Genomic DNA, 27,933 nt, shown 5'->3' on the forward strand with positions numbered 1-27,933 from the left:
TACCTGCCTCCCACTTGTGGGCAAAGGGGACTCATTGCTAACTCTGCCAAATCACCTGGTTCGAGTGGCCCTTCTTATGCTCTTTCTTAGGTTTCCATCTCAACCTGTGATGGAGATCACAAAGATGCTGTGATCCTGGTGATGCCCGAGCAGTGCAAACCCCACGGAGCATTCCTCTCCCTCATTAGCACTAACACTGCTTATCTGGCCTTGCTGCAGTCTGCAAACCCCCTCAGAGAGCAACTCTGGCAGCCTTCCCTGCAGCTGTCCCAGTCCTGGGGGAACCACTAAGTCCTGCAAGTGCCACGAACGGAGGTGCAGGAGCCTAAAATAGAGGTGAGCAAAGCAGGGGTCAGCGAGCTGCTCCCCTCCACCCACACGCTCGCAGGCGCGAGTCCCTCCGGCGTTGGGGCTTCCTTTGGGTTGGCCTTTCCCAGGAGCTGCTGTGACCCCAAACTCAGCGCCAGCCCCTGCTGCTGGCTGGAGACGTGCAGCGCCGTGTGCTCGCAGCATCCCAAAGCATCACTCTTCGACCCTGGCTGATTCCTGGCAAGATTGAGTGCCCGCGTTGTTCACGGGGTCGTCCATTTGCAGGCAGGAAAAGAAAGATCTGCGTGACCTGTTTGTGCCTGGAGCCCATCCCCAGCACAAAGGACCCAGCAGGATTGCACCATCAGGTTTTTCCCTCTTCTGTTCCGAGAATGGGGTTGTTGTTGGGAAATGGCTTTGCTGAGCTGTTCCCAGCAGAACACGGACCCCCACGGAGGGACCCACCCTGCATGTCCTTATCCCTTGAGAAGGGCCTCACAAAGAGCCACATGCCCATATGAGCCATCTCTTGGGAACTCTTCTGCATGGCAAAGTGCCAGCGTGAGCTCTGAGCCCCACCAGAACACGGATCCCCCTTGAATGCCAACAACCAAGGATGCCACCAGCCAGGATCTCCTTGTCCTCTGCCAAAAGAAAGAGATCTCCAAAGAAAACCCTTACATTTGGCTGCTCACTGGTGAAGAGTGCGTGCTGAGATAAGTGGAGATAAGCAGCAATCTCCAGGGCTGGGCAATCATTAGCTGTGCCCATTGTGCCGCGTTGGACCAGCAGGATGGAAGGGGATGGTGCCTTGCAAACAATCTAACCTCAGATCTCAGCAGTGCTGTCTTTACAGGAAGGGCTTTTCATTCTTGGAAGAGAAAAAAGAAGAAAGAAGGGCATCTTCTCAGGAAAACTCATTCATGAGAGATGCTGCATTTTCACAGTATTTTTATACTTGGATCAGAATAAAGCACATCCCCAAGGCAGAAACAGGACAAGAACGGGTAGTTCGGAAGACAGTTTCCATCCAGAAGGACTCTATACTTTGTCATAAAGACAAAACAAATTGCTAAAAATCCCAGTGCAGACAAACTATATTTGTGTCCATCAAAATTGGGTTGAGCTCACCAAAGTGTGTGGAGGGATCTATGCAGACACATTACCACGCACATCATGGGCATTCAGCACAAGGGTGCTGAGGGGATGGGATGGGATGGCCGAGGCAGAGGTGGGAGCTGTTAGGTACGACAGGAAGATGTCAGGATGGCTGGGCTCCTTCCTGGGGCACAGAGCAGCACAGGACACATCCATACCCCTAAGCACACAAACCAACCCCATCCAGCCACCACCATCCCCACATCCCCAGCATCCCACACCAGGGCATCCCAGTTGTACATTATCTTTTATTCCCCGTTCCAAAAACAACCAACCCACCACTCCAAGGTCCCCCAGAGGATGCTCCCCCAGGAGCGTCGTTGGCATGTGTTGGTGGTCTCAATGCCTGGCTGGAGGCTGTGGGGCCGAAGGGGGGCAGTGCTGGCCCGGCCAGGGCAGGAGTCCAGAGGGAATACACAGAGTCAGTTCGGCACAGGCCTTCTTTAATAAAAACATGAGTCAGCTGCTGGCGTGGGCAGCAGATTTTCTAAACATCCCCTCATATCCTGAGAAAGGAATAAAAAAAAAAAAATAAAAGAAGAATAAAAGAAAACGGGAGGGGATTGGAGGGGGGGGGGGCGCATGAGAGGAAAAAAGAATAGAAAGAAAACAGGGAGAAAGGCCAGAACTGAAAGCAGGCACAGGGAGATGGGGAGCAGCACCCTTCCCTCTGCTTGAAGGGCAGAGCCTGGCTGCTCCGGGCTCCTTTTGTTTCCCATTCGCGGGGCCTTGGCGCTCCCTTCCCGCAGCCCAGCTCCCCTCTATCTGCACCACTTGAGCTTCTCCTCTTTTTTTTTTTTTTTTTTTTTTTTTTTTCTATTTCTTTCTTTCTTTCTTTCTAATCCCTCCCCATCGCGTCGCTCCGTTGGGCTTTAAGCGAAAGTTTGGCTCGAAGCGCTGTCCCGCAGAGGGCGGAGGGGAGGAAGTGGCGGCACTCCGCTGCGGGGCAGCCCCGCCGCTCCTCCCCCTCCTCCCGGGCTGCGGTATTTATCCCCGCACACCGCCCCGCACGCCGTCCTGCTGCACGTCGGGGGGCTGCGACGCGGTTCTGCCCCAGTGCTGGCACAGCCTCTCCGCTCCTTTCTGTTTTACTTTTCTCCCCCTCGCCCTCCCCTTCATCTTTCTCCTCTATGCGGGAAAGCCTTGCCAGCTGGGGAAGGCTGGGAGGGCAGAGAGCCTCCGCAGGCTGCAGATAAAGAAAGCGGAGGAGGAGAGAAAGGAATTCGGGGCGGCTGTGGACGCGTGGAGTAGCACTCACTTGCTGGGACTCCACGTGAGGTAAGGCCGGGAGCCGGGGTGGGATGTGGTACCCCAGAGGGGGCTTTGCTGATGGGGTTTATGTGGGGGTTGGAACCCTGAAATGGCCCACCAGCCCTGGGAGGGTGGGGGTTTGGAGAGTTTGGTGGCATCCCATGTGGTGTGACTGTGGAAGGACTTGGGGGACCTCTGCTTTTCCTTGGGGAGCCCCAGGTCTCTCCTTGTGCTGTGCTGAGCTGTCAGAGGGCTGCTGTCTGTCCCTAGTGATCCACCACTGTGCTGTCACAGGCAGGGGCTGCAAGCAGAGCTGGGTGCAGAGGATGCCAGCTGTAGGGTCTGACTGCCCCATCCAGGAACCATGAGAGCCTGGTGCAGAGTATTGCAGGGAGCAGGAGGGGCTTCCTCCATGCAACTCCAGGATGGGTTTGCAGAGATTGGCACAGGGATGCAGGTCCTTGCCATGTGCAGCGATGCTCAGCTTCACCCTCAGCTTGCACCAAGCAGAGCAGCAATAATGCATCCAAACACAGCTGGGGCCACCTCTCTCCAGTCCTTGCTCTTAGTGGCCCTCCTGTCCCTTGTGGGCCAGGCCAGCATGCAGGGGACATATGCGAGACCCACTCAGTGCCTGCACCTATGCAGGGTGGACCTCTCCAAGGGGCACAGGTGTGGGTAATCACTCAGCTGTCCCTGGAGCTTCCAACCCCATCAGGTGATGGCAGGTCTGAAGCAAAGCCTGGGGACAGGGGTCTGCATATCCTGCAGTGCTGTGACAGTCGCACCAGGACTTGTGGGAATGGGGCATCCTGCTCCTGTGCTGATCGGCCAACAGGGAGTGGAGCTGCGGGTGCAAAGGGATACTGTGCTGCTCCATCCCTGCCCTGGGGCACTTGGAGCTTCTGCTAAAGCAGCCGGCAAAGAGCTGAAAGCAGAGGGTTTGGCACTAAGGGCTGTAGCTGGGAGGAGGTCACCAAATGTCCTGGGTGCTTCCAGTGGGGTCCTACAGGTCTCATCCTGTGTATCTCCCCATGAGTACATGAAGAGAGGGGAGGTTGCATCCTCAGGGAGGAGTAGGCTGGGAGCAGCAGCCCACTGTACTTCAGGAGGAACTATTAAATGTCTGTACATGATCTTTGGAGGGAAGAGCCCAGGCAGCTCATGCTGTGGGAAAGGATCTGGAGACTATGCTGGACACAAACCAGATTGCAGTGCAGCATGGGGAAACCAGCAGTGCTTCCTGTGGGACTGGAAGGAGCAGGGCTGGGGGCAGAGCCAGCGCAGAGTGGTGCTGAGGGATGGACACAGGGGAAAGCTTGGGGAAAGCACAGAGGGGGCTCAGAGCATGCAGGAAAAGCTGCAAAGGGCTGATAGAAGGGGCTGATAGGTAGGGTTGGGTGCTCACAGGGTGCCGGGGTGGTAGCATGAGGCATTCGTGCATGGGGAGTGCAAAGGAAAAGGTCAGTGTGTAGTGGGGTGGAAGACTAACTTCTGGTGGGCAGGGCGCCTTTGGCACTATGTTTTGGGGGACAAATGCTTGAGGGGATGTGGGAACTGCAGCAGGGCAATGAGTTCTTGATCTCCTTCAGACTCCAGTTTGGTGGGTTCCCAAGGTATGCAAAACAACAGTGTTACAGAGAGAACAGCATCCCTGGGACTAAGGGAAGAAGTGTCTGTGAGCACCAGAGCTTAGGAGACGCTCTCCAGCAGCAGATGCCAAATTGAAACAGTGGGTGCTGGATGGCCAAGCATCTCCCTGGATGCAGCAGCAAAGAGCAGGGAGCAGAGGTGTGTGGTGGCTGAGCACTGCTGGCCCACAGCCACCAGTGGTGGCATTGGTGCTGCCTTTAGCCCAGAGCTGGGGACACAGTGGGGACCGATGGGCTGGATGCATCCCATCAGTGCTGGGGCACTGGTGCAGTCTGTTTGTTTGTGCTTGAACTGAGGGGAAGAAATCCCCTGGAGAGGAGGGTATAGGTCAGGATTGTTCCCTGGGGTGCTGGATTGGCTCCAGAAGGCTCCTTCTGCTCTGCCAGGCAGATTGGACATAACGAGGCTTGTTTTAGGGATTGCTTAATTAGGCTTCCCTGCCCCGCTCCGCTCTGCAAGGACGGCCCTTCCTGGAAGTGCAGCACTTTCCTGGAACGGCGCCGGCTGGGACAGGGATGGGGACACGTGCCAGGGATGAACAAAGGGGCACTGGGACAGGTCAGGGGGGTCCCGTGGGTCTGTCCCTTTCCTGGCCTTGTAGCAGGGGATGCTGGCTGTGACGTCCTGGCCCTTACACCCTCATCCCTGGGACAGGCTGTGGAACAACCTTGTCCATGTTTCAACATTGCTCATGAAATCTCCTACAGAAACCATGCTGCCAAGCAAGCTGGAGGTGTGTGGTGCTGCTGCAAAGCAGGGTTACATGGGCAGGAGGTGCCTTCCCTGCTAAGGAAGGGAGCTTCTCCATGTGTCCCCTGCAGGGTACAGCAAGGAGCAGGGCCCCATCCTGCTCTCCCTCTGCCTTCCCCCTCGTGGCCCGTCTGCCATGCAAAGGAGGTTGTGACTGAAATCTTAATGCTACCGAGACACAGTAATTGGCACCAATTAAATTGCTACATTCATGTTTGAATTGCTTTAACTGGCGAGACACACTGTCTTATTTATACAAAAAAATATGTTTGCTTGTGGGTTTGTCTGAATCGGGGCCAGCAGAAAATAAACCATTTCAAGCTCTGCTCTCTGAAAGCGCATTCTCCACTTGCAAACTGAAAATCACCTCCGTTTCAGGGTTTGCTGAGCAAATGGCTGCAGAACAGAACCCCACTCTGCTCAGGGCGCTCCTCGAGAGGGTCCTGTCCTCTCCTGCCAAGTTTTTTCTCTCCAGTGTGGGAGAGGATGGGCAGAATATGGTCTGATTCAGGAAGGCAAACTATGGCAGGCGTAGGACTCGGTGATTTTAAAGCTGGGTTTGGGGAGAGCAGGTGGTGGGTCTGTGGGATTTGTGGGGTTTTGGAGGTGTTTGTAGAGCATCGGTGCAGAGAGAAGCTGATGTTTTCTCTGTTGTTCTGTGAAGGTGGGGCCTGGCCCCAGCTTGCAGCACAGGGAGCTGGCAGCTTGTCCCTGCTTTGCAGCAAGGAGAGGGGATGTGGTATTGGGTATGAGGTGGGGGTGTGCATTCAGCCCCAGCAGCAGGGCACAGCATCAGGCCTCATCCCTCATGTGTGCTGCTGCCTTTGGTACACCGGGTCCTGCTCCTCATCCCCAACCATAGAGCTGTCGTGTGGCTAATCCCAGCCACGAGAGCCTAAAACCCCAGAACAAAACGATTAAACTCGGGTCCCTCCCAGGCAGCTGAGAAGAGAAGGGCCGATGCAGCCATGGGAATTATTTCTTTCTCCCTGGCAGCACCCGCACCTCACGGACATTTTCAGGCGGGGATCAGGTTGCTCTCCCTTCACAGGGACATGGGGCTGGGGATGCAGAACACAGGGGGATGTCTCTATCTTCATTGCTCTCCCCTTGATTAGCGGTTAATTAGAGCCATCCAGGACCTTTGGCCCCCAGCACAGCGGGGGACTCAGACATGCAGGGGACACGTACCTTAGCAAAGCACTTAGCTTTCCTTGCTGAAGGAAGAGAGGGAGGAAAGCCCTGGGGTGCCCTAGTCCCTGCATCCTTCCCTGATCCTCTCCACCCTGGAAAAGCATCAGGCAAGCGGATGGGGACACTCCAAGCTGTCCCAAATGTTACAGCCTGAGGACGAAGGGAACAGATTGCTCTTGGAGCTGCCACTACCCGGCAGCCCCCATGTTTTGCTGCATGGTTGGAGCCATCTTTTCCTGGGGATGGCAATGAAGTGATGCTAGGAGCTGTGTGGGTGCTGCCCTGTGGGCTGGGGGCACTGCACCCACACTCATTACTCACATTACTCATGTGCTCGTGGTGTTTGCTCCCTAAGATGTCTTTACTGTCTGAGATGATGGAGGAGTTGGAGGATGACCATGGGCAGATTGGTGGAGAAGGGCACTGGGAAAGCGTGAAATGCTCCCGAGAGGCACATTTGTACTCCTGGGGGGTCACTGCCTGCAGGGAGTGAGCTCTGGGGCTCAGCAGATCCTACTGGCCATGCGAGCATCTCGTGTTGTGTGCAGTGCCACAGCTTGGTCCAGGTGACTAAGGGGCAAAGAGCAAGGCACCCCATCCCTCCTTTCTGACTGCAGGAGAGCCCCTTATTCCCCTCCCAGGGTTTTCCCACAGCCTGCGCCAGGTTTGTTGGCTCCAGGGAGCAGCCCTGTGCCCGGCCTGCTTTCCATGAGCGGAAGCGGGGGAGCATGCGCAACCCAAAGGGCCACGAATACCAACACTCAAGGCTGGGGGATTATTTATAATGCTGGCCCCGCTCCAAACAGATGTTTCATTTTATTTTGAACTTGTGCTAGATGGGTCACTCATTTCCTCTGTCTCCCATGGGCTTAAACCAGAGGGGGGATTAGGGCTGAGCATCCCTTGGTGTCACCAGCACAGGGGTAAAACATCAGGACTGTGTTTGCATCTGCATGCTGATGTGCAAAAGGAGGTTTATGCTCCAGGGTTGGCCTGTGGGACCCCAAGGACTTCACAGTCTCTCCAGTTTCAGATTTCCAACCTCTGTGTTTTGTCATCGGCTGTTTACAGGCTGGGGACGGGACGATGGGCTCCCCGTGTGCGCGCTGCCTAATTCTAGCCATGTGCTGGGAAAAAAGAAAAAGGGCTCTGTGATGATAATCTGGCCTGTGAGTAAATGTGGTGTCATGGGAGCCGAGGGACCCCAGAGGAGAGATGTTGCAACTCCAGCCAGTTCCAGCCAAGGGAAAAAAAAAAAAAAAAAAAGCTCAGTTTTATTTAGATTAAAGGGTGGGAAAGAAGCAGTCGCAGAGGCGGGGGGGGGAGGGTGGCAGAGAGAAATGGGACAGGCCAAGGAGTTTCACTGGCAGACAAGCAAGGCTGGGGTCTCAGCAGCCTTTGCTTGGGGAGCAGTTCCCCTTCTAAATGGGGTGGGACATCTCCTCCCCCCAGGGCAGGAGGAGCCCCCGCACCACGGCTGTGCCGGGCATCGATCCTGGGATCCATGCAGGGCTTTCTCATTGCGCGCGGGCACTCATGATCTCACTTAATGACTCAGATGAGTTTAGACAAAGAAAAAATAAAGTGTATTTTACTTCCCACTAATTCACACCAGATGTCCTTCGCCTGCTTGGCAGGACCGCGGGGCCAGCGAGTACAGCGGGAGCGCCGGGAATCGCAGCCCGGCTGGAAATGGAAAGGCAGAGGGAAAGTGAGGGCAGCTGGCTGTGCTGAGAGGGGTTTTGCACCCCGATTTCCAGCAAACAGCACGTCTTGCTGGAGGGCTGTGGGGTACAAGGATTTGGGCTCTGTTCAAGGAGTGGTGGGGCTGCAGGGCGTGCAGATCCTTCCCCTTCCTGTGTGCAGCTTGGCAGGCTGCTTCTCAGCTCCCACAGTGCTGGGGTGCTTGTAGGACCCCCACGCTGTTTCTCTGCTTGGTTGTGGGTGAGAGGCAAGAAATGTGGTCAAGGTGTGCGAAGGCAGTGGGCAGCAAATGGCAAGGGTGTTGCTTGGTGCTGATGCCCATCTGTGTTGATGTCCCATGGTTTAAGTCTGTTGAAGGACTAGAAATGGACACAGCACAGAAACAAAGGGGCTCAGGGCGGGCAGGGTGTGCTGAGCGCTGTCAGACTGTGTTTCTGCCTTTGTCATAGAATTGTTTGTGTTGGAAGGGACTCTTAATGGTCATCTGGTCTGATTCCTCCACAGTGAACAGGGACAGTCACATCAGTGGTTCAGAGCCTGCTGCTTGAGTGTCTCCAGGGTCAGGGAATCCATCACTTCTCTGGGTAACCTGTGCCAGTGCCTCACTACTCTTATTGTGGAAAAACTTCTTCCTTATGTCCAGTCTGAATCTCCCCTCTTTTAGTTTGAAACCATTCCCCTTTGTCCTGTCAAATACCAAGAAGGTTTCAAGACTGAGCCCACACAGTGTGCTTTGGGCATTCTCGTTCAAACAAGACACAGGTCTGGAATGGAGCAACAGTAATAGATGAACGCGGTTTGGTGAAGTTTGAGGTCCTCAGTAAGGGGGGAGGAGATGGTGAAGGAATGGCCCTCCTTGTGTAGGGAAGGCACCATCCCCAGAAGAGATTGGATGTGGCCCTTCTCCACATCCAGCATCATTGAGGCTGCCATGAGGAGCTGCAGGCCACAATAAGGCCTCTCCACAGCCTCTTCTGCTCTGCGCCGAACAAACCGAGGGCTCTCAGCTGCCCCTCGCACCTCTTGGTCTATAAATGCAGCCTGCTGGCCGCCCTCTCCTCTCCCAGCCAAATTCCTCTCTTAGAATAATAAACAACACAGCTCAAGAGAAAACGGCTGGCTTGCCCTCGTGTCACAGCACCAGAGAGGGGCAGAGGGAGATTCTGTGCCGGCACTCAGAGACCATAGTGGGGAGGAGGGGCTGTGGAGGGTCTCAGCGCAGCGGTGGGAGCTGGGATGTGACCTCAGTGCCTGCCAGGGCTGTGCTGAGGAGGTGGCATTGCTGCAGGGCAGGGACCTTGTCCATGGAACATCCCATAGTTAAGGTTGCTCAGCTGCTGGTCCATGGGAAGGGTGTAAGAATCTGAGAGGTCTGTGACCCCGTTTTCACCCATAGGGCTGGAAGGAGACAATCCGTGGCATCTGAGCACTGTGTAGATGACAATGTTTGGGTTCAAGGATGGGATTACATCTGTATGCCGGATTCTGGACTGCTGGGTAGGGTCACCCTCACCTCAGGTCTGGCACTCATAGGGTGCATCTTGGTGCTTTGCTGAGAATGAAATCTGAGACTGAGGATTGAAACGAGTGTCCTCAAGGCTCAAAGTGTCCTCAAAGCAGAGATCTGGGTGCATTTACATGCCTTGTGAAATGCCTCTTTGTGCGTGTGCAAGCACACGTTGCTGTGACAAGGAGAGGAAGGTCTGTCTGTCTGCTGAGCAGGCTCTGCAGAACAAGCAAAGCTTGGCATTTCCAAGCATGCCTCTCTCTCCAGCCAGAGCAGACAAACAAGGGAGAGGTCACAGCTATTCGCGAGATGTTGCTACCCTCCCACTCTGCTCAGGAAGCATCTCCAAGAGAAAAGGCTTTCTGCAAAACCAGCGTTTTTATTAAAACCAGCCTTGAATGCTGGGGAGGCGGCCAGAGGCAGCAGGCGGAGGCTGCAGGGCTCTTGGTTCTCACTGCAGCCTGAATCCAGCAGAGCACTGGTTTGCTTGGCAGGGATCCTGCAGAGACCAGGGTGCTGCTGGTGGCACCAGACCTCTCTGACAGGCAGCTTGTGTCCATTTACAGCCTGAATTTCCCCTCCATCCTTTCATTCCCTCCGCCCCCAGGTCTTCCCTTTAAGTGCTCTCTTCCTTTCCAGCAAATGCAAAAAAGAGGAGTCACCAAGGGGCTTTGTGGAGGAGGAGAGGCAAGCTGCTGAGTAAGCTGGAGGCCTGGAGAGTTTTGCTGGTAGATCAGACTTTTTTTCTTTTATTTATTTTTTTTATTTTTGGAGCCAAAGCAAGAGAATAATAAAAACATCTGACAAGTGCACGTCATTTAAAAACCATTTCCTCCCAACATCCAGCAAAGAGAGACAGCACTTCAGGGCCAAGAGGCAGCAGACCCACTCGGTAAGAGGCAGTGCCAGCAAGCTCAGCTTGCCACCAGCCTCAGGTGGAGGGCTCCTGGGGGCTTCACCTCGGGATCTGCCTCGGGAGCAGCTTCAAGATGAGGTGTGAGAGCTCTGAACCTCAGCTTTGGCTCGGGGGTCCCCAAATCTCAGCCCCTTCTCTGCCTGTCACCATGGTTTAGGGGATGGCTCCAGTGCTGTTAGGGAGCTCTGGCCCCGTCTCTTTTGGGCCATCAGTTTGCTTCGGGAAGGCTGGGCATGCTCTGTTAAAAGGACTTCTTGAAAAATGTTGATAAAAGGGATCTAAAAACAAAATTATTCCCCGAAGATGCATATTTTTGAAAGTGAAATACAAGAAATTCTTTTTTTTTTTTTTTTTTTTTTTTTGGAGGGAATGTTTTGGACATGTTTTCTTTTGTTGAAAGAAGCAGAAAATGTGGGGATGGGGGGGGTGTCTGTTTTTTAGCAAGTTTTATCTCATTGGGACTGAGGGAAGTGAAAACTAATAGGGAAAAAAGGCAGGGGGAGGGAGAAAGGCAGTGCTCTGCAGCTGGGGAGAGGCATTTTGTGCTGTGATGAGCAAGAGCTGACACAGCTTCTGGAGCCTCCAGCCCAGTCCCTGTTTCCCAGCAGGAGATGCCTTAGATCTGCTCCTTCAGCAGATCCAGCACAAAGGAGAGCCAGGTCAGCAGCAGAAGGGAAAGGCCGAAAACTGGAGAGAGGGGAGGTGGAGAGGGGACCTTCAGCCCAGCAATGCTGTATTAATCCTGCTTTGTTCCTAACAGGATTTGGCCACTGGGCCGTGGAGCCCACCATGCTCTGTCCCTCTCTGAAGGCATCACTGCAGCTCTTCATTCTCACTGGTGAGTGGTGGCCCAGGGAGATGGGAGCAGGATTGGGTCCCTCATGGAGAAGCTGTCTGGGGATGCTTCCATCACTGGAGTGATGAGGAGATGGGTAATGGGACGGGAAGGCACAGGGCTGCACTGCTTGCATCCATCTTTCCTGGATCTACTGGCTCTGCTGACCCAGTCCTACCTCTAACCCTTACTCTAACCCTAACCCCACCTGCAGGGACACCATGGGGGAGCACATGCATTTCCCAGCCCCGCTGGGACATCTGGGTGAAGTATAGAGGCCAGGAGACATGGAAGCTGTTCAGGAAGACCTTGCCTGCTCTATTGCTTCCATAGGATTTCCTGCAAGGCTCTGCTTTCATTCCTTTTTTTACCTTCTTTTAAACTGACATTGTTTCAGCCCAGCCTGTATCATGTTAGCACTGTCTCTGTGGAGAGGCAGCCAGCAGAGCAGGGAATTAATTCCTTCATCTCCTCCTCTCCCCCTGCCCACCAAGCCATGGCCTTTCTGAGCTTTTGATGGTGCAGCTGAGACCTACCTCTGCTTTATGAGACCAGCTCATTTTTAGGTCAGCAGTACTATATGCTGTCAGCTCCTCAGGCCCAGTGCATGGGGTGCATACAAGCAAACATCTGGGAGATGTCTAGGTCACTCCTGCTTCCAGCCCTGTCCTCACCAAGTCCCTTGCACTGGTGTAGCAGCATCACAGCAGCCCTGTTTGCACCTCTGTTTCAGCGGGTGCCTGAATCCCTCCCAAACCAGCCTCCTACTCCTCATCTCCTGAGGACACTGGACATTACTGGTCCTTGGATTTCAGAGATGTCCAATGTGGTCTCACCTTTCCCCTGTCCCAGGTCTGCTGGATGTAACGTCTGGGGGCAGCAGGCTGCACATCGAACCTGAAGATGCTGAGCTCGTCCTTAGGCTTCACAGCACCTTTTCCCTTGTGTGCTATGGGGACAGAGCGCTAGTCTGGGAGCGGGATGGTCAGCCTCTCACTGCCTTGCTGGAGCACAGGGATGGGGTCTTTGTCAGCAACCTCACCCTCAAGAATGTGACAGGCCGTCACACAGGGGAGTATGCGTGCTTCTACAGCCCTGACCAGGCTCCAGAGCGAGCAGAGAGGAAAGCCCTTTACATCTATGTTCCAGGTAAGGGAAGCACATCCTTACCTCTGCATGGAAACTCCCACGTGTGGCACGTTGGGGCAAGCAGTGGGGGAGGTCGTGGTGTAACCAATGTGCTTCTCTCTCCCATAGATCCCTCCTTAGTTTTCCTCCCCGCAATCACTTCTGAAGAGTTCTTCATCTTCATCACGGGCTACACAGAGGCCATCATCCCATGCCGTGTGACCAACCCAGAGCTGCAGGTGACCCTCTATGAAAAGAAAGTGGAGAATCCCATTCCAGCTGCTTATGACCCACAACAGGGTTTCAAAGGTTTCTTTGAGGACAAGACCTACTACTGCCAGGCAATCGTGGATGACCAAGAGGTGGATTCTGACACCTTCTATGTCTACAGGATCCAGGGTGAGCTGCCCTCATCTTGGCATATCTCTGTAGCTCTTGTGGCCATTCCTTCAAAACAACAGGAATGGGACCAAAAAGATTTCCCCGTCTCCTTAGTGATGTCCCTGATCAATTTAAGGGCTGGATTTAGCCCTATCTCCATTAAAGAATAGGTTCTGCCAAAGTGTCAGCTCTATACCTCATAGAAGAGATTTCAAGTGAATAAGTCCACCTAAGATAAACGGACTGGGTGTCCGCTCATCTCTTCCTTTATTGACCATCCCTTTCTTTGACACTTCCCACAGTCTCATCTGTGAATGTCTCCATCAGCGCGGTGCAGACTGTAGTGCGTCAGGGAGAAAATGTTACCCTGATGTGCACTGTCAGCGGCAATGAGCTGGTCAACTTCAACTGGGATTATCCACGCAAGCAGGTGAGTGCACCAACCCCAGCTTGCCCCGTGGCAATCACTCATCAGTATCGTAGAAATGTTCAGGAAGCTTCATGCCATGGCAGAAGTAAGATGCTGCTGCCGTTCAAGGAGGCTCGATGGGGAGATCCTTGGATGAAGGCTGTCTATTTCAGGAGCTTTTGATGGTGCATGTTCCCTGTCCCCATTGTAGACTGACTAAGGTCTTCTGCCCATTTCTTCTCCCTCCCTGTGAGCCTGGCTCTGTAGCTCTGTTGCCATGAAACGTTCTTGACTTTACACACAGTATCTTGTCCCCATTGTGCAGGCTGGGAAGGCTGTGGAGCCAGTGACCGACTTCCTGCCTGGATCCACCCATGACATCCGTTCCATCCTCATCATCCAGAATGCAGAGCTAGAGGACAGTGGGACCTACGTCTGCAATGTCTCTGAGGGCTACCATGAGAAAACAGACCGGAAAGACATCACGGTCCAAGTGATCGGTGCGTCACTGACTGTGCTCTCAGAGACAGCAACCCACATGGGTGTTGCTCCAGAATGGCAAACTCCTCTCTCTGCACAGCCTCCAGCTCCCTCCCCTTCTCACCCCTGCCCTCATTAACCATGGCAAAAAGTCAGCCCTCACCCCATGGCATCCCTGCCCACTTCTTGGCTTCAACACATCCAAACTCTCCCATCATAGCTTTTGGGAGTCTTTTAATATATTTGAGGGTTTGTGTGAGAGCTCTTTTTGCACTGTGCAGTGCCAGTGTGTTCTTAGGTCAACCTCCCACCTGCACCTGCGCTCCTTTCATGACATTTGAGGGAGGCTGCCCATCTCTGAAAGGTGACAGCCCTTTCCTTGCATGTTACCTGCCTGTGAGCTCGCCCATGCTCTCCTTGGGCACAGACCTGAGACCTTGAGGGACGAACTGGAGCTGCTCCATCACTTCAGGGTGTTTTATCCCAGATCCATGATAGCCCATAGAGGTGACCATGTCTCTCCCTGAAGCATGTATCCTCCTTGCCTTTTCTCAGAGCGTGGCTTTGTGCGCTTCCACACCCACCTGGCCAGCACAGTGTATGCTGAGGTCCACAAGAGCCACATCATCCAGGTGGATGTGGAGGCCTACCCACAGCCGAACATTGTGTGGCTAAAGAACAACAAGACATTGACCATGGAGAGCAGCAGCGAGTTCACCATCACCAACAGGAACCTGTCAGAAACCAGGTGAGGGCACATCACCCCTCACCAGGGGACAGGGAGAGGATAATTCACAACACAAACTGGTAGTGCATGGTATGGTGGTTGGGCACGGGATGGTGGCTGAATGCTGGCCTTTCCGTGAGTGAATTTTGTGCATTCCTTATTTGGGTGGGAGCTGATCCCTTCCAAGCAGTGTCAGTCACCAGGTACCTTCCTGCATGCACTCCATGGCTGTGTCTTCTCCAGGTACCAGACGTCTCTGGTCCTGGTGCGGGTGAAGCAGGAGGAAGGAGGATATTACACCATCCGAGCTTCCAATGAGGACGATGCACAAGAGCTGTCCTTCCATCTGCAAATAAATGGTGAGGATGTGCATGCAGACATGGGGCCAAGGAGTGTAGGGGCAGTCCCAGGGGATGGCTCCATCCTTTGCTCCAGGATTCTCAGCCTGAAGCCTTTACAGCTATGACTACAGATCCAGCTCAAAAGAAGAGCAATAAAATGAGGAAAAAGATCACCTGAAATATCTCACACTTGATCTTACAGCAAGAGGGACAAGGAGGCAGTGCAGACACCAGCAGCATGGCCTTTAATGTTGTCCCGAGGGTGCAGATGCAGGTGCATCTACAGATGCAGAGGTTTCCTTCTGTAGTTCCTCTGCTATACAAACAGAATGGATAGGGACAGGTTTCTTCCATGACCACCTCAAACCTTTCTGGTTTTGCTTTTAGTTTCAAAAATAAGGCACAATTGCTCTTAAGTCTTACCTCACTGCCACATCAACCCTGTGCCACAATGGGAATCCATTATTTCCCTTCCTCATCTGCATTCACAGCTGAGGATTAATTCCCACCAGTGTCTCTTGGTTTCAGTACCAGCCAAAGTGGTGGATCTCAAGGAAAACAGCAGTGCCAGCAGCGGGGAGCAGACTGTAACATGCTCTGCTGAAGGGATGCCCCAGCCAGAGATCAGTTGGTCCACTTGCAGCAACATCAAATGGTAAGCAAAGAGATGAAGCCCATGGGAATGGCAGGGCTCATGCATTTTTAGAAACAATAGACTCTTTATTTTACTGCGTTCTGCTGGCCTACGCAGCTGGACATCCCATGGTATTGCGTGGGTCTGGCTGCCTCTTAGGTGCCTTTATCCTCCTCTGGTCCAGGTGTGGCAACCAGGGGCAGCCCACCCAGCTGCTGGGGAACAACTCTGCAGAGATCGGCCTGCACACCAACGCCACGTACCATGCAGAGCTGCAGGTGTACCGCGTGAACAGCACCCTGCAGCTGCACAGGGTGGATGAACCCCTGCTCCTGAGATGCACTGTGCAAAACTTCCTGGGCTCCAACTCCCAAGACATCACTCTGGTCCCAAATGGTGAGTGCTGTGGGAGGTGTTCACGTTGGAGGTGGGGAGGTGGGCTTTCCTTTCTGTGCCTCCTGCCTGGAGGTGCTGGGAGCCAGCAGCATCCTCTGATAGCTGCAGTCCTCGGGCAGAAATCCTGGATATTTCTGCCCAAAATGAAGCCTGCAGGAAAATGAAGTTGAGCAGGAAAGGCTGCTCTGAGGGCAGTCTGTAGCCCTCATGCCCACTGGGCCTTTCTCCTCCCACCCCTGAGCAGGGTTATCCCTCCAGGGACAAGAACTGATCAGGTCCCTAGTGTCTTGTTATTAGCCCAAGGGTCACTAGATGGTGCCACAGACCCAAACAACCACATGCTTTCCCAAATAACAGAAAGGACAGTCTCAGCTGGGAAGGTCTAACCAGGAGAAAAGAACAGGACTGTCCCCAGTCAGACTCCAGCCCACAGGACAGCCTGGAATGGATGTGTGGATCTGATTTAAGGTCCACGATGGATCATCAGTCCATCATCAACCCCCAGGGTTGATGTCTGTTGGGGAGGCATGTAGCAGGAAGGGGACAGTAACTAGAGGAGGGACGGAGCCCTCTGTGCTGATAACCCCTTTCCCTGGGTTGCCCTGACTTTGCATGGGTGGGAGTCTGACTGCTGACCCTGTACTTATTGTTGTAGCCTTGCCGTTCAAAGTGGTCATCATCTCCGTCATCCTGGCTCTGCTGGTCCTCACTGTCATCTCCCTGATCATCTTGATCGTCCTGTGGCAGAAGGTAAAAAAAGGACAGCATTTGCAGGCTGCTGCACGGGTCAGGGTGGATGGGCAGAGCAAAGCTGTGAGCTTCTGCCTGATGATGTTCTATCCGTGTCAGAGATCATTGGCCTCTGTTGGCCTCCTACCATCTGTAGACTAGACATGGAAGGTGGCAATGACTGCAGAGGCCAAAGACTCCCTAACAAAATCCATCCACAGTCCACATGCCCTCCCTGTCCCTCAGCTTCTCAGATCTCCCTTGTCTCTTTGCTCCCCTCTCCAGAAACCTCGCTATGAAATCCGCTGGAAGGTGATCGAGTCAGTGAGCTCTGATGGGCACGAGTACATCTATGTGGATCCCATGCAGCTCCCTTATGACTCCAGCTGGGAGGTGCCCAGGGACAAGCTGGTGTTAGGTAAAGGCTCTGCAGGTCCCTCTGATGAACCCTGTCTGTCTGGAGGTGATGGTTTTCGGTTTGGGATCTCAAGAAGGGAGCAACCCGGGCAGAGCACAGAGATCCCTGGGATATGATGTGATCCTGCAGCAGAGGGACCATCTGGGGCCACTGTGGGAAGCTAGCTGCTCCCTGTGGCATGAGGCACGTGGTTATTTCTGATTCTCCTTCCCTGTGGCTGGCAGCTCCTTCCCTTCTCAACTAGCCACAAACCAGTTTCAGTGCTAAACACCTTCACTCTCCACCACTGCCATTCCTATCAGGATGGCTGGTGCCATTTCAGACAAGAGGTGTGCCTTTTCCAAGGTCCTCTCCTGTTCTTGCCTATCCTCGGTGATCATACCAACCTCACCTTTCTCTGCAGGACGCACTCTTGGCTCCGGTGCCTTTGGACGTGTGGTGGAGGCAACGGCACATGGCCTGAGCCATTCACAGTCCACCATGAAAGTTGCAGTCAAGATGCTCAAGTGTAAGTTCCTCACACTGCCCCTCTCTCCCACCCCAACACCACAAGGCTGGATGATGTCCAGGTGCCCACTCCTCACCTTGCCGCTCATATCAACTGTCCCCAACAGCCACTGCCCGGAGCAGTGAGAAGCAAGCCCTCATGTCTGAGCTGAAGATCATGAGCCACCTGGGACCTCACCTCAACATTGTCAACTTGCTGGGGGCCTGCACCAAAGGAGGTAACTGAATGCCAGGTGCCCCGTCTCCTCCCTGCTACCGTGCATTGTGCTGCAGAGTGAGAATTGTTCTCAGAGAGAATAATTGCTGTTTTCTAGTTCAGAACGACTCACCCTTTCCCCTGGGAAAGCCTCAGGGGGCTCTGAAAGCCACTCTTTCCAACCCACTTGAAACTGAGAAGGCATGTTTCTGTTAAGCCCCACCTGCCTTCCCAAACATAAATTTCAAATTCTGAAAATGCTCAGTCCCAGAAAGACAGCTTTTCCCCACGGACTTGCAATCCGGTAATGTCCCCAGGGACAAAAATCACTGCCCTGAGGAGCAGATGGGGCCAAGTAAAGATGACACGAGTGCTCTTTTCCCCCAGGGCCCATCTATATCATCACCGAGTACTGCCGTTACGGGGACCTGGTGGACTACCTGCACCGCAACAAGCACACCTTCCTGCAGTCCTATGGCGAGAAGGCCCGCCGGGAGGCAGAGCTGTATGGGAACACCATCAAGGAGGACCATGTGCAGAGGTGCCTGGAAAGCAGCCTTCTCCTCCTCCCTGCCGCCTGCACCATCTTAGCCCACACCACTGAGGGAAGCTGGTAGTTCCAGGAAGGATACTTTCATTTCCTCCAGACCAGTAAGATAAATGCTGGTCTAGCAAGGGAGCATGGTTGCCCAGTGTTACCTTTAGCTCCTGGCAGGCAGGGATTTAGCAGAGGCAATTTGTGTGTCCTGGAGGCCGATGCTAACGCATACCCTGGCTGCTCCATGCCAATTGGGAATATTCCCTGGCAGCATTAACTTTGCTAGCATAACAGTAGCCACTCACTGAGTACAGAGAGGAGTTTCTCAGCACATCTTAGCCTTTGGAGATCTCAGCTGTGCATTTTCAGTGCAGTTTGTGTTGCTACTGTGCCTAAGGGAGAAGTGCTAGAAGGAGTGCAGTTGCACAAGAGGTGTTAAGAGGAAAGGGAAGCAGTCCTTCATCCAGCTGCCAGCTGTAAGAGATGCAGACACATCAGTGCAGAGAAACACTCCCATGGGAAACTAGAAAGCAGCACTTCCTTCCAGCACACAAAAGCAACAGTAAAATAGAGCAGTATTAGGACATTATCACAGCCACCCCCTGCGCTTGAAGGCAGCTGAGATCCTCCTAAGCACAAAGCACAGCCTCACAAGCCCCAGAGTATTCTTTCTGGAAGGAGATCCCCAGTGCCATTTGTATGCCACAGAGCTTCTTTTCCTGCTATGAGACATTTCAGTGCTGGGGCTGAGGGTTCAGGAGCTGCAGTTCTTCAGATAGTTTCCCCTATACCCTGCATCTCCTGCCCTCCACTGTGTCTAAATAGTCTCTCTTTCCCCCTCCAGTCACCTTTCCTTGTCTGTTGAGAGTGATGGGGGCTATATGGACATGAGCAAGGACGAGTCTCTGGATTATGTGCCCATGTCTGACATGAAGGGTGAAGTCAAGTACGCTGACATCGAGTCCTCTAACTACGGCACCCCATACGAGCTGGACAGCTATTCCCCATCAGGTAACAGCTCAGCTGTAGAAGAAGGGAAAGGAACTTGCATTTGGGTTGCAGGATGCCTTTGCTTGCAGAACTGGATGGGTCATATTGCAAAGGTCACCTTTGAGACTAATGCAGCTTCATGCTGGGAGCCCCATACTTTGTCCTGGTGTTGATGGGGGCAGAGCCGTCCCCATTGAGCTGGTTCCTTCTGCCAGCTGCAGTCTGCAAGTGTGCCATGTCACACCAACCTCTGTGTCTGCTTGTCTTCCAGCTCCTGAAAGAACAGACCGGGCGACACTGATAAATGAATCTCCACTCCTCAGCTACATGGACTTGGTGGGCTTCAGCTTCCAAGTGGCCAATGGGATGGAATTCCTGGCTTCTAAAAATGTATGTATGCAGGCTGGCCCATGGAGACAAAGAATGCTGTGCTGTGCCTGTGGTCACCTTCATCTCGCTGTCCCTCTGTCCATGCTGACCTCCTTGAGAGACAAGTGGCCGTGCAATGGAAGGGCTGCCAACCACTTTCCTTTGGAAATATATTCCCAAAGAACTGTGTGATTGTGTTTGCATACCAGCTACCCCTGATGCAGACCAAGTTTCACACCTCAAATTCCATGGCTCGGAGCTCCTCCCAAGCCCTGTGCAACACAGCTGTGATGTTACATAATCCTCCTTTACTGGGATGACCAGCTGCAAACAGATAGCCTTGCTGTGTTAAACACAGGACATTCCAGAGCAAAGCTGCAACTCTCCATGGATATTCACATTGCCCCACATGCTATAAGCTTCCCAAGCCTCTTAAGAAATGCTTGTTCAATGGTAATTAAGCCAATGGAGTGGATCAGGCTATGGGGGCTTCCTAAGATCTGGCTTTGGCCTAGGACAGGCAGTAACATATTCTCTGTGAAACATCATGCAGGGCGAGGGTAAGAGATAGGGTGGGGTGGTATGAATGACATGCAGAAAGAAGTTTCTGGCTCTTTGCCTCCAGGCAGACAGTGTGATCTCCACAAGTGCTATCCCATGGAGCATAGAAGAGGAGCTCCAAATTCCCACAGTCTTATTTGCAGTGATGTAACATCACTGTTCTAACTGGTAGTGTCTGGCAAACATAGGGCCCTTACCAGTGTGTCTGTTCCAGTAAGCAGCAAAAATAAGGTAGTCCTTCAGTGGCTTTGAGCTATATAGATCCATAAAGGTGAAAGAGATGACTCTTGACCCTGCAGCAAAAGAAATGGGCTAGTGCTGGAGCTGGCCTTCTTCTCTGTGCCATTTGGGGCTGCTCCCAATGACAGTGCCCTGCCTCCCTGCAGTGTGTGCATCGTGACCTGGCTGCCAGGAACGTCCTCATCTGCGAGGGAAAGCTGGTGAAGATCTGTGACTTTGGTCTGGCAAGAGACATCATGAGGGATTCCAACTACATTTCCAAAGGAAGTGTGAGTACCAGAAGCCGTGCCATCCCCTTCTTTGTAGGGCTCTGGGCCTGGCGCCGGAAAACTCCCTGTCTGTTGCCGTGCCCAGGGGTGGTGACATGGCAGCTGTCCTAGCTGATGGTGTCAACCATCACCAGCCAACCATTGTGCACCTGATGTGCTCTGCACACTGTGGAGTAGCAGAATTGTATGGCTGTATCTCCAAGCTCTTGCAGAAGAACCCAGGCTGCAAGAGCAAAACTGTTGGACTGTGCCCTGCACAGCCCTTCAGAGGAAGCAGAGCTGTGTCCCTTCTCTGCGTGGTGCTGAGCCTGGTTCTCAGCTGCAGGCAAGAGCAAAGTTAGGCAGCTTGACAGTGGTGCAGTGAGTCACTGGCCACTCTGAGAAGAGGTCCACAGTCTTCTACTTTAACCACCAGGCTATAGGGTAAGAGGAAGTGCTTTCCTGCAAGCAGCTACTTTCCAGAAAGACATCTCCAGTCTTTCGAGCAAGAGAGGATGGGGCTGTTATTGAGCTTCTCTGAAACCTTCCCTGTGCTTTCAACAACAGTGTGTCTGCTCCAGACTGAGCATCTGGGAATGTGCAACCTAAGCAAAGCAGGACACGTAACTGGCTCTGTTTGGCAGACAGGGAAACTGAGTCTGAGGGAGCTGAGAGTGGTGCCAGGCCCCTCAAGCCCCAGTCATTATCTACTCAATGAACTACTCAGCTTCCCTCCTGATTTGTCCCATTTGCGTGGCACAGCAGCCAGGTGTTGCACGTATTGGCCAGGGGACCCCTCTGCAGAGAGATTGTGATTTTCCTGTCCAGCCTTGATATAGCTGCTTTTCCTTATGAAACAAGAAATGAAACTGGGCCTCTTTGCAGTTCTTCCTGGAGATTATTTTGGTATTCGTTGTGCAAGCAAATCTCCAGAACAGCACAGCCAGTGCTGCACACACTGATTGAGTGAGGCTCCTTTTATTGTATCACCATGTGTGTAGGAACAGGAAAAGCAGGAGCTTCAGCTCTTTCCTGGTCATCCTGTAGCCTTCTCCAGCTTAGCCCTAGCTTTCCAAAGCGCAGATAGTTCTGGACTCCCTCTGGGAGTTCTGTCATACTGTGCAATCACTGAACTCATCCCAAGGCACAGGGAACAGAGATGCACACTGTGACAGCTCATTATGGCAGACAGGCTGTTGTCCACGATGGAAGTGGACGCAGCACACCTGTTCTTCTCTCGTGCTTGCCGGGTTCATCCTGCACTACAAAAGAGAAAACTGATCCCTCCAAGAAATGCTGATCACCAGATATGTGAGGCTGTCAGGCAGCTCCAAGGGGTTTTCTCTGCCTGTAAACTGTGTCAGACTCTTTCTTGTCGAAACAAATGCTGTAGATGCTGACTCTCTTCTTATTCCAAATTTTCCTCATAGACTTTCTTGCCCCTTAAGTGGATGGCTCCTGAGAGCATCTTCAACAACCTCTACACCACCTTAAGTGATGTGTGGTCCTTCGGGATTCTTCTCTGGGAAATATTCACTCTAGGTAAGTGTCCTGGAGATCATGGTTGTGTCCATAGAAATGGTAGTGCTTTAGCAAGATCCTTTCCCAAACCCAGAAGGTAGAAATGCATCCTAATCCCCAAGTCCCAACTCTTCCAGCATCAGAGTAGCACTTCACTCAGTGTCTCCTTCTTTCCCATGCTGACGTGGGCATTTGGAAGCAAAATGAAACAGAAAAGGTAAATTAAAAAATGAAAAGCAAATAGGAAACCTTGGTACGAAAAGCATGATGGCATGGGGATGGCAGCCTCTGCACCAGCCTGATTACCTGCTCTCCTTTTACACCAGGAGGGACTCCCTACCCTGAACTGCCTATGAATGAACAGTTCTACAATGCCATCAAACGTGGCTATCGGATGTCCAAACCCACCCATGCTTCTGATGAAATGTAAGTGCTGCCTGCACATGTTATTATAACCCTGCACATGTTAACTCCTGCAGAAATGACAGGAGCAGTTCTTCTGTTTTCCTGCTAAGTCACCAAGGTGCCCTTTCTTCCATTTTGTTAGCTATGATATTATGCAGAAGTGCTGGGAGGAGAAGTTTGAGATCAGACCATCCTTCTCACAGCTGGTGGTGCTTATGGGAAACCTCTTGGTGGATTGCTACAGAAAGGTATGTGCAAAGGACTGTGTGGTGAGGGCCAGAGAAGTGTCTGCTCTTTGAAGGGATGCCACCTTGGTTTCACAGCATTTGATGAAGGTTTAGAGACCCTAATTAATAATTATCAGCTGCTATGCTGGAGGATTTTGCTGTGATTTGGGCTACGTTAATTTGAACAGCCAGAGGAGGTGATTTGGGAATCCTGGGGATGTTGCGAGATAGCTGTCATCACCAGGCAGCTGGTTTCTCAGCAATGGCAGAAGTCAGAACTGGCTGAAGATCAGAAGCCTGCTGCTGACTGATATTTTGGAACTGTGGAATTGTGCTGCTGATCTCTCATATAGGAAACATTCATGATGTGTCTGTGGTGGAGTCAGGGTAGCTGATGTCAGCCCCTGGGGAAAGAAGCCTGGGAGTCAGGGAAAGCAAACACATCTGTTTTCTCTGCTCACAAGACCTTCCTGTTTCTCTGGTAACCTGCGAGAGCAGAGGTACCAGCAGGTGGATGAAGAGTTCATGAAGAGCGACCACCCCGCTGTTGTACGCACAAGACCCACCATCCCTGGGCTGAACAACGCCAGGCTCCCTCCCAGCTCCCCAACCCTCTACACGGCTGTGCACCAGAACGGGGGAGAGAATGACTACATCATCCCTCTTCCTGACCCCAAGCCTGAGGCAGTCTGTGACCTCCCTCAGGAGGCCTCCATCAGCCGTGCCAGGTAGAAAAGTCATTTCTAAATGCTGTTTCTTCCCAGGATTGCCCAAAACTGAAGAAGGGGGCTTCAACTGCAAATAGGGATGCTTTGCTCAGGGATGGGTTTACTAGGCGAGAAAGAGGGTAGTGTCATCCCCATGAGCACCCAGGGATGGAGGTGAACCAGAGGGTTGTGAGCTAAATGGTGTCTTGTCTCATCCCCATGTGTCAGCCAGCACAACTGGGGACAAGAGAGGGCACAACCTGGGGTACGGAGCTCCTGAAAGCTGCTAAGATTGACAAGGAGCTCAATGTGCTTCTCATTCATTGGGAATCCTGTCTTATCAGGAAATTCAGGATAGGCATTCATATCTTTTCCCTTTGTCTCCCTTCAGCTCTATGCTGAATGAAGCCAACACATCATCTACAATATCCTGTGACAGCCCTCTGGGCCCCCAGCAGGACGAGGAGCCGGAATGTGACCTGCAGCTGGGCTGCCAGGAGCTGGCCCCAGGGCACCACGAGGTGGAGGAGAGCTTCCTGTAGGCAGAGCTGGGCTGATGGCATCTCCCCACAGCAAGGTCAGGTGTGGGGCTGAGCCGGGCATTGCAGAGAACGCTTTGGGCTTGTCCCGGTATTCCTCCCTCTCTCCCATCTGCCAGAGTCAGGTGGGGAATCAGAGACATTTCCCCCCCTGCCATCCCCTTCCCTCCTCACAAAGAGGTGGCTCAGTGCCCAGCATCTTCCAGATCACTGCCACATCCTCTTCAGCGATCAAACCGCTGTGGGAAGGAGACATCTCACAGACCAACATCTTCTTCTGAAGTGGAAGGTGTGGGTTAAATCTGTACAAGAGACACCACTTTCCATGTGCTAAGATGCTCCAGCCTCTTCCCCTTCCACACTCTGTAGATGGCAATGAGTTCCAGCTCCTCTGCACCAGCACTTCCCTGATGGTCTCAGCACCAACCACACCGTGGTTCTGCGAAATGCCACCAGGACAGTTTCCTTGGAATCCCATTGCTGGGGGGTAGAGAAACTGCAATACCCAACTCTAGCTGTTGGGTGGATTCTCCTCCAAGCACAGCCAAGGCCTGGAAAGACGAGCCAGTGTCTCACAGATACTGAATCACTTTTTTCCTATCCTGACTCTCCAGAGGACAGAGCATCACAAGCTCTACAGGTACCCGTGGCTCTGGGGCACAGCTCTGCCCTCCTACCCAGAGCCATCCTGTGCCCAGCCAGGAGTCCCAGGGGCCGGGAACACAAAATGCTCTCACAGTGACTCTGCTGTAGTAGCAAAGAGGGCAGTCCAGTGTTGTTGTTGTCTGCGTGGGCACTAAGCTAATTATTCTGCCGTGATGATTTAAAGGGAACAAATATATTAATCCACTAGCCAGGGCCAGTATAAGGAAGCAATATAGCTACTCATTAATCTTCTACTGCCACTAAGCCCAGATCATTTGCTGGGAAATCATATAACCCTTATGGCTGCAAAACTTTTATGTCTTGTCTTTGGAAAATAAGGGCTCCCTCGTGAAAGACTGTTCACCTGAACACCATTTTCTCAGGATGGTGGGTCCTTCCCGAGTCATAGCAAGACGAGAGGGAGCAATAAGAATGCCAGAACACCAGCCCAGGGACATCTCAGAAGATAGAAAGGCGGAGAGCCTGGGACGCTGTTTGCCATGACACCTTGTAACCTTCTGGGGACTGGGCACAGCCACTCAGCCTTGCAGGGCTAGAAAAGCTAGACCCCAAAACTACAGCTCTGACACCACAGAAATTGGCAATTGTTTTTTTTTTTTTTTCCAAAAGGAGAAGTTTCACCTTGCAGAGCTCTGCAGCGTGTCCCCCACTCCCATTAACCCTTGTGCTGCCCTATTCATGCACATTTCTCTGTGCATCCCACAAATTCTGCACAGGCAAATTTGAAAATTCAATCTGCATCTTTTGGGTTTCAGCCACCTCAAAGCCACTGAATTTTTTCATTTAATCTGATATTTCTGCAAAAAAAAAAAAAAAAAGAAATCAGCAAAACAGCTTCTGTCTTATGTCATCATTGAAATGCTGCCATTTGTGCAATTAAAAGAGGAGTAGATATTTTGTAGGTAAAATGTGAACCTAAGGAAAAGCATTTTTATTGGCAGCTGGTGGAGTATTTTGGTCCTTGTGGTCAGATTCCCCATCCTCTGTGGGAAACACACTGTGAATGACAACTGTTATTCCATACTAGATTCTCCTGATTGTAATGAAGGAGCCATCTTCGGTGGTTCCAGAAATGATCCTAACTGTGGAGAAGTGATGATTTCTGAGATCCTTGGGGTCAGACCACTGTATTTTTCTAACATGCAAGGTGCTTGGTAAGATGTATGTCACTGCAACTTGAGCCCATAGGATGGCACATCTGATCACTCCTGTCCACACCACCTCCCTTTTTAGTTTGTCTTTCTCTGCCAAGTGTGACCAGAAGTATCCAGTACTCCAGGTTGGGTCAAGTCTAGACCTCACACAGGGCATTAATACCTTCTGGTCTGTCCTGGATTTGTCTTGCCTGGTGTTGCTTTGGATAATGCTGCCCTTTTCCAAGCCACAACACAGCGATAATTTGGAGTCATCCCCTAACCAACCTTAACACCTACATCTTTCTACTCTTCCAGTATTTCTAACCAAAATACTCCCTGCAGTTCCAGACGTTGGGTCATCAGCACATTTCATTAACAAACTGTTATTTTTGGGCTGGATCAACTAATAAAAATATTAAATACTTCAGGCATCAAGAGCAACCCTAGAGAGCTACTTTTACTACCTCCATCCAGCCCAAAGATTTTCCTCTCAATAAAACCCTTCTCACCTTTGGCCATTTGCTTTATTTCACAAAACCTGTGCTAAGCTCCATCTTGTACAGATGAATTACTAATTTCCCACTATTAAACACTACATTCCACAGTCCTGAGAGAGAACATCTATTTCTTGTTCCTGATGGGGAATCTCAGGTAACCTGTCCTATTAGCTGGGCATTAGCTACACTTGGATGCCTATTGCATTTTATCCCATGTACATTCATTTTAATTATTCTTAACATTAAAACCTGTTCTGGCTGTTTAAGGGATCAGATTTGTCAGCAAAACCCACCTCCCTCTTCTTTCTTAAGTCAGGTACGCCACAATGGTACCATTCCCCTCTCTAGTGAGGTATGACCAAATAGTTGCCATTGGCCCTGTGATGCCAAGGGCCAGCTCTTGCACTTTGTGGTACTTTCCCATCCTATTCTATTCCCACCACCCTACCAATGTAGTTCGCAAAGCAAGCCTCCAGCCTGAGCTGGGAAATCTCTCCTCAAAGATGGCTTAAGAAGGGTGAGCTCACCCCAAGTGGGGACCTGCCTCCAGCCCCCATTCCCTCTCTCTGCTGCCAACACTCCAGTCCTGGCATGACCCAGGGGAACAGGGCCAGCAGAAATGTTGGCTGTTCTGAGCCCAGCCGTTTTGCAGCCATGATTTCTCTGGTGAGATTCTGAAGGGAACCAGTCCCTCCGGTTTTTACTTTTGACCATCAGTAATTTTGTTTGGATGTGTTTTCGTGTTTAGAGGTGGACCCAAACTTGCTTGCCCTCCCCGAGGGAGACATGCCACAGCTTGGGCCCATCTCTAGTGCAATATCTTTTATTTGTAGATTATATTTTACTCTGCAGCTGTCAATTGTTATCAGTACCAGTATACGCATAATCCTACTGCCAGTCACTATTTCATACATACCTAAGTGTATCCCAGAAACTAATGCAACACTCCAGAGTCTCTTTTTGTGTTTAAGATGCTTCTCAGACTGACATGTGCACAGGTTCTAAGTCTTTTGTCCTTCTCGGTTTGAGCGTGTTACTATTTTTTTTTAAGTGAGAGTGTCACGTTTAGTGTTTGTTTGTGTTGTGTTAAGAATCCTAGAGCACAGCGGACTTTAATGGAACTCAGTTGTCTCTGTTCACCTGTCAATGGGACTGTGGTGGAGCCCCATAGCGTGGGAGGCAGAAGTGCAGTGCAGACATACAGCCAGGGGAAGTGGGCCAGAAGGGAGAAATGGCTCTTCCCCTTCTTCCCAGCCAGGGCTTGGGGCTGGGGTGGGCAGCACCACAGGCACAGGGCTCTGGGTTTGGGCTGTAGGAAAGCTTGAGATCTGTCTGTGTAAAGCTGGGCAGATCTGAAGAAGGGGATTCACGCTGTCACTCCGCAGCATCTCTGAACTGCACAGCACCTGCCTCCACACCATCTGCCAGAAACCACCCTGAGGGCAAGGGAAAAAAACAGAGTTCAGACTAAGGTACCAAAGAGTTAACATTTTCCTAGGTTTACAGATGTATTTGTAGGACTTGTACTATGTCACATCTATAGCCATGAGATATTATTTTTATGCTGTAAACTTTTACAAATCATTTTTAAAGAAAGAGTTTAAAAATAAAGGTGTTTTTCTTTTTGCAGAGTGCCGTCTTTTTTTTTTTCTCCCCCAGTTTTGGT

At 52.0% G+C, this 27,933-nt stretch overlaps 1 protein-coding gene across 3 annotated transcripts; it reads left to right on the forward strand.

Moving 5' to 3' along the window:
- Positions 1-2,277: 2,277 nt before the first annotated feature.
- Positions 2,278-27,896, forward strand: PDGFRB (platelet derived growth factor receptor beta). 3 transcript variants are annotated; one of them, XM_085236581.1, is made up of 24 exons: positions 2,278-2,745; positions 10,166-10,254; positions 11,203-11,280; positions 12,130-12,426; positions 12,535-12,804; positions 13,089-13,216; positions 13,521-13,695; positions 14,231-14,423; positions 14,646-14,761; positions 15,272-15,398; positions 15,562-15,773; positions 16,429-16,523; positions 16,788-16,920; positions 17,324-17,428; positions 17,535-17,645; positions 18,011-18,164; positions 19,006-19,172; positions 19,423-19,541; positions 20,468-20,590; positions 22,000-22,111; positions 22,417-22,516; positions 22,638-22,743; positions 23,221-23,450; positions 23,821-27,896. In XM_085236581.1, exons 3-24 carry the CDS (start codon positions 11,232-11,234, stop codon positions 23,969-23,971), a joined length of 3,273 nt encoding a protein of 1,090 aa, XP_085092707.1. In that variant the 5' UTR covers positions 2,278-2,745; positions 10,166-10,254; positions 11,203-11,231; the 3' UTR covers positions 23,972-27,896. The 3 variants fall into 3 exon arrangements, with proteins under 3 accessions (XP_085092707.1, XP_085092706.1, XP_085092708.1); XM_085236580.1 differs by lacking the exon at positions 10,166-10,254 and having other exon boundaries at positions 2,279-2,745; XM_085236582.1 differs by lacking the exons at positions 2,278-2,745; positions 10,166-10,254 and adding an exon at positions 11,083-11,101.
- The last annotated feature ends 37 nt before the right edge of the window (positions 27,897-27,933 follow it).

Source organism: Meleagris gallopavo, chromosome 15, assembly GCF_905368555.1.
Source record: "Meleagris gallopavo chromosome 15, MGAL_WU_HG_1.1, whole genome shotgun sequence".
NCBI lineage: Eukaryota > Metazoa > Chordata > Aves > Galliformes > Phasianidae > Meleagris > Meleagris gallopavo.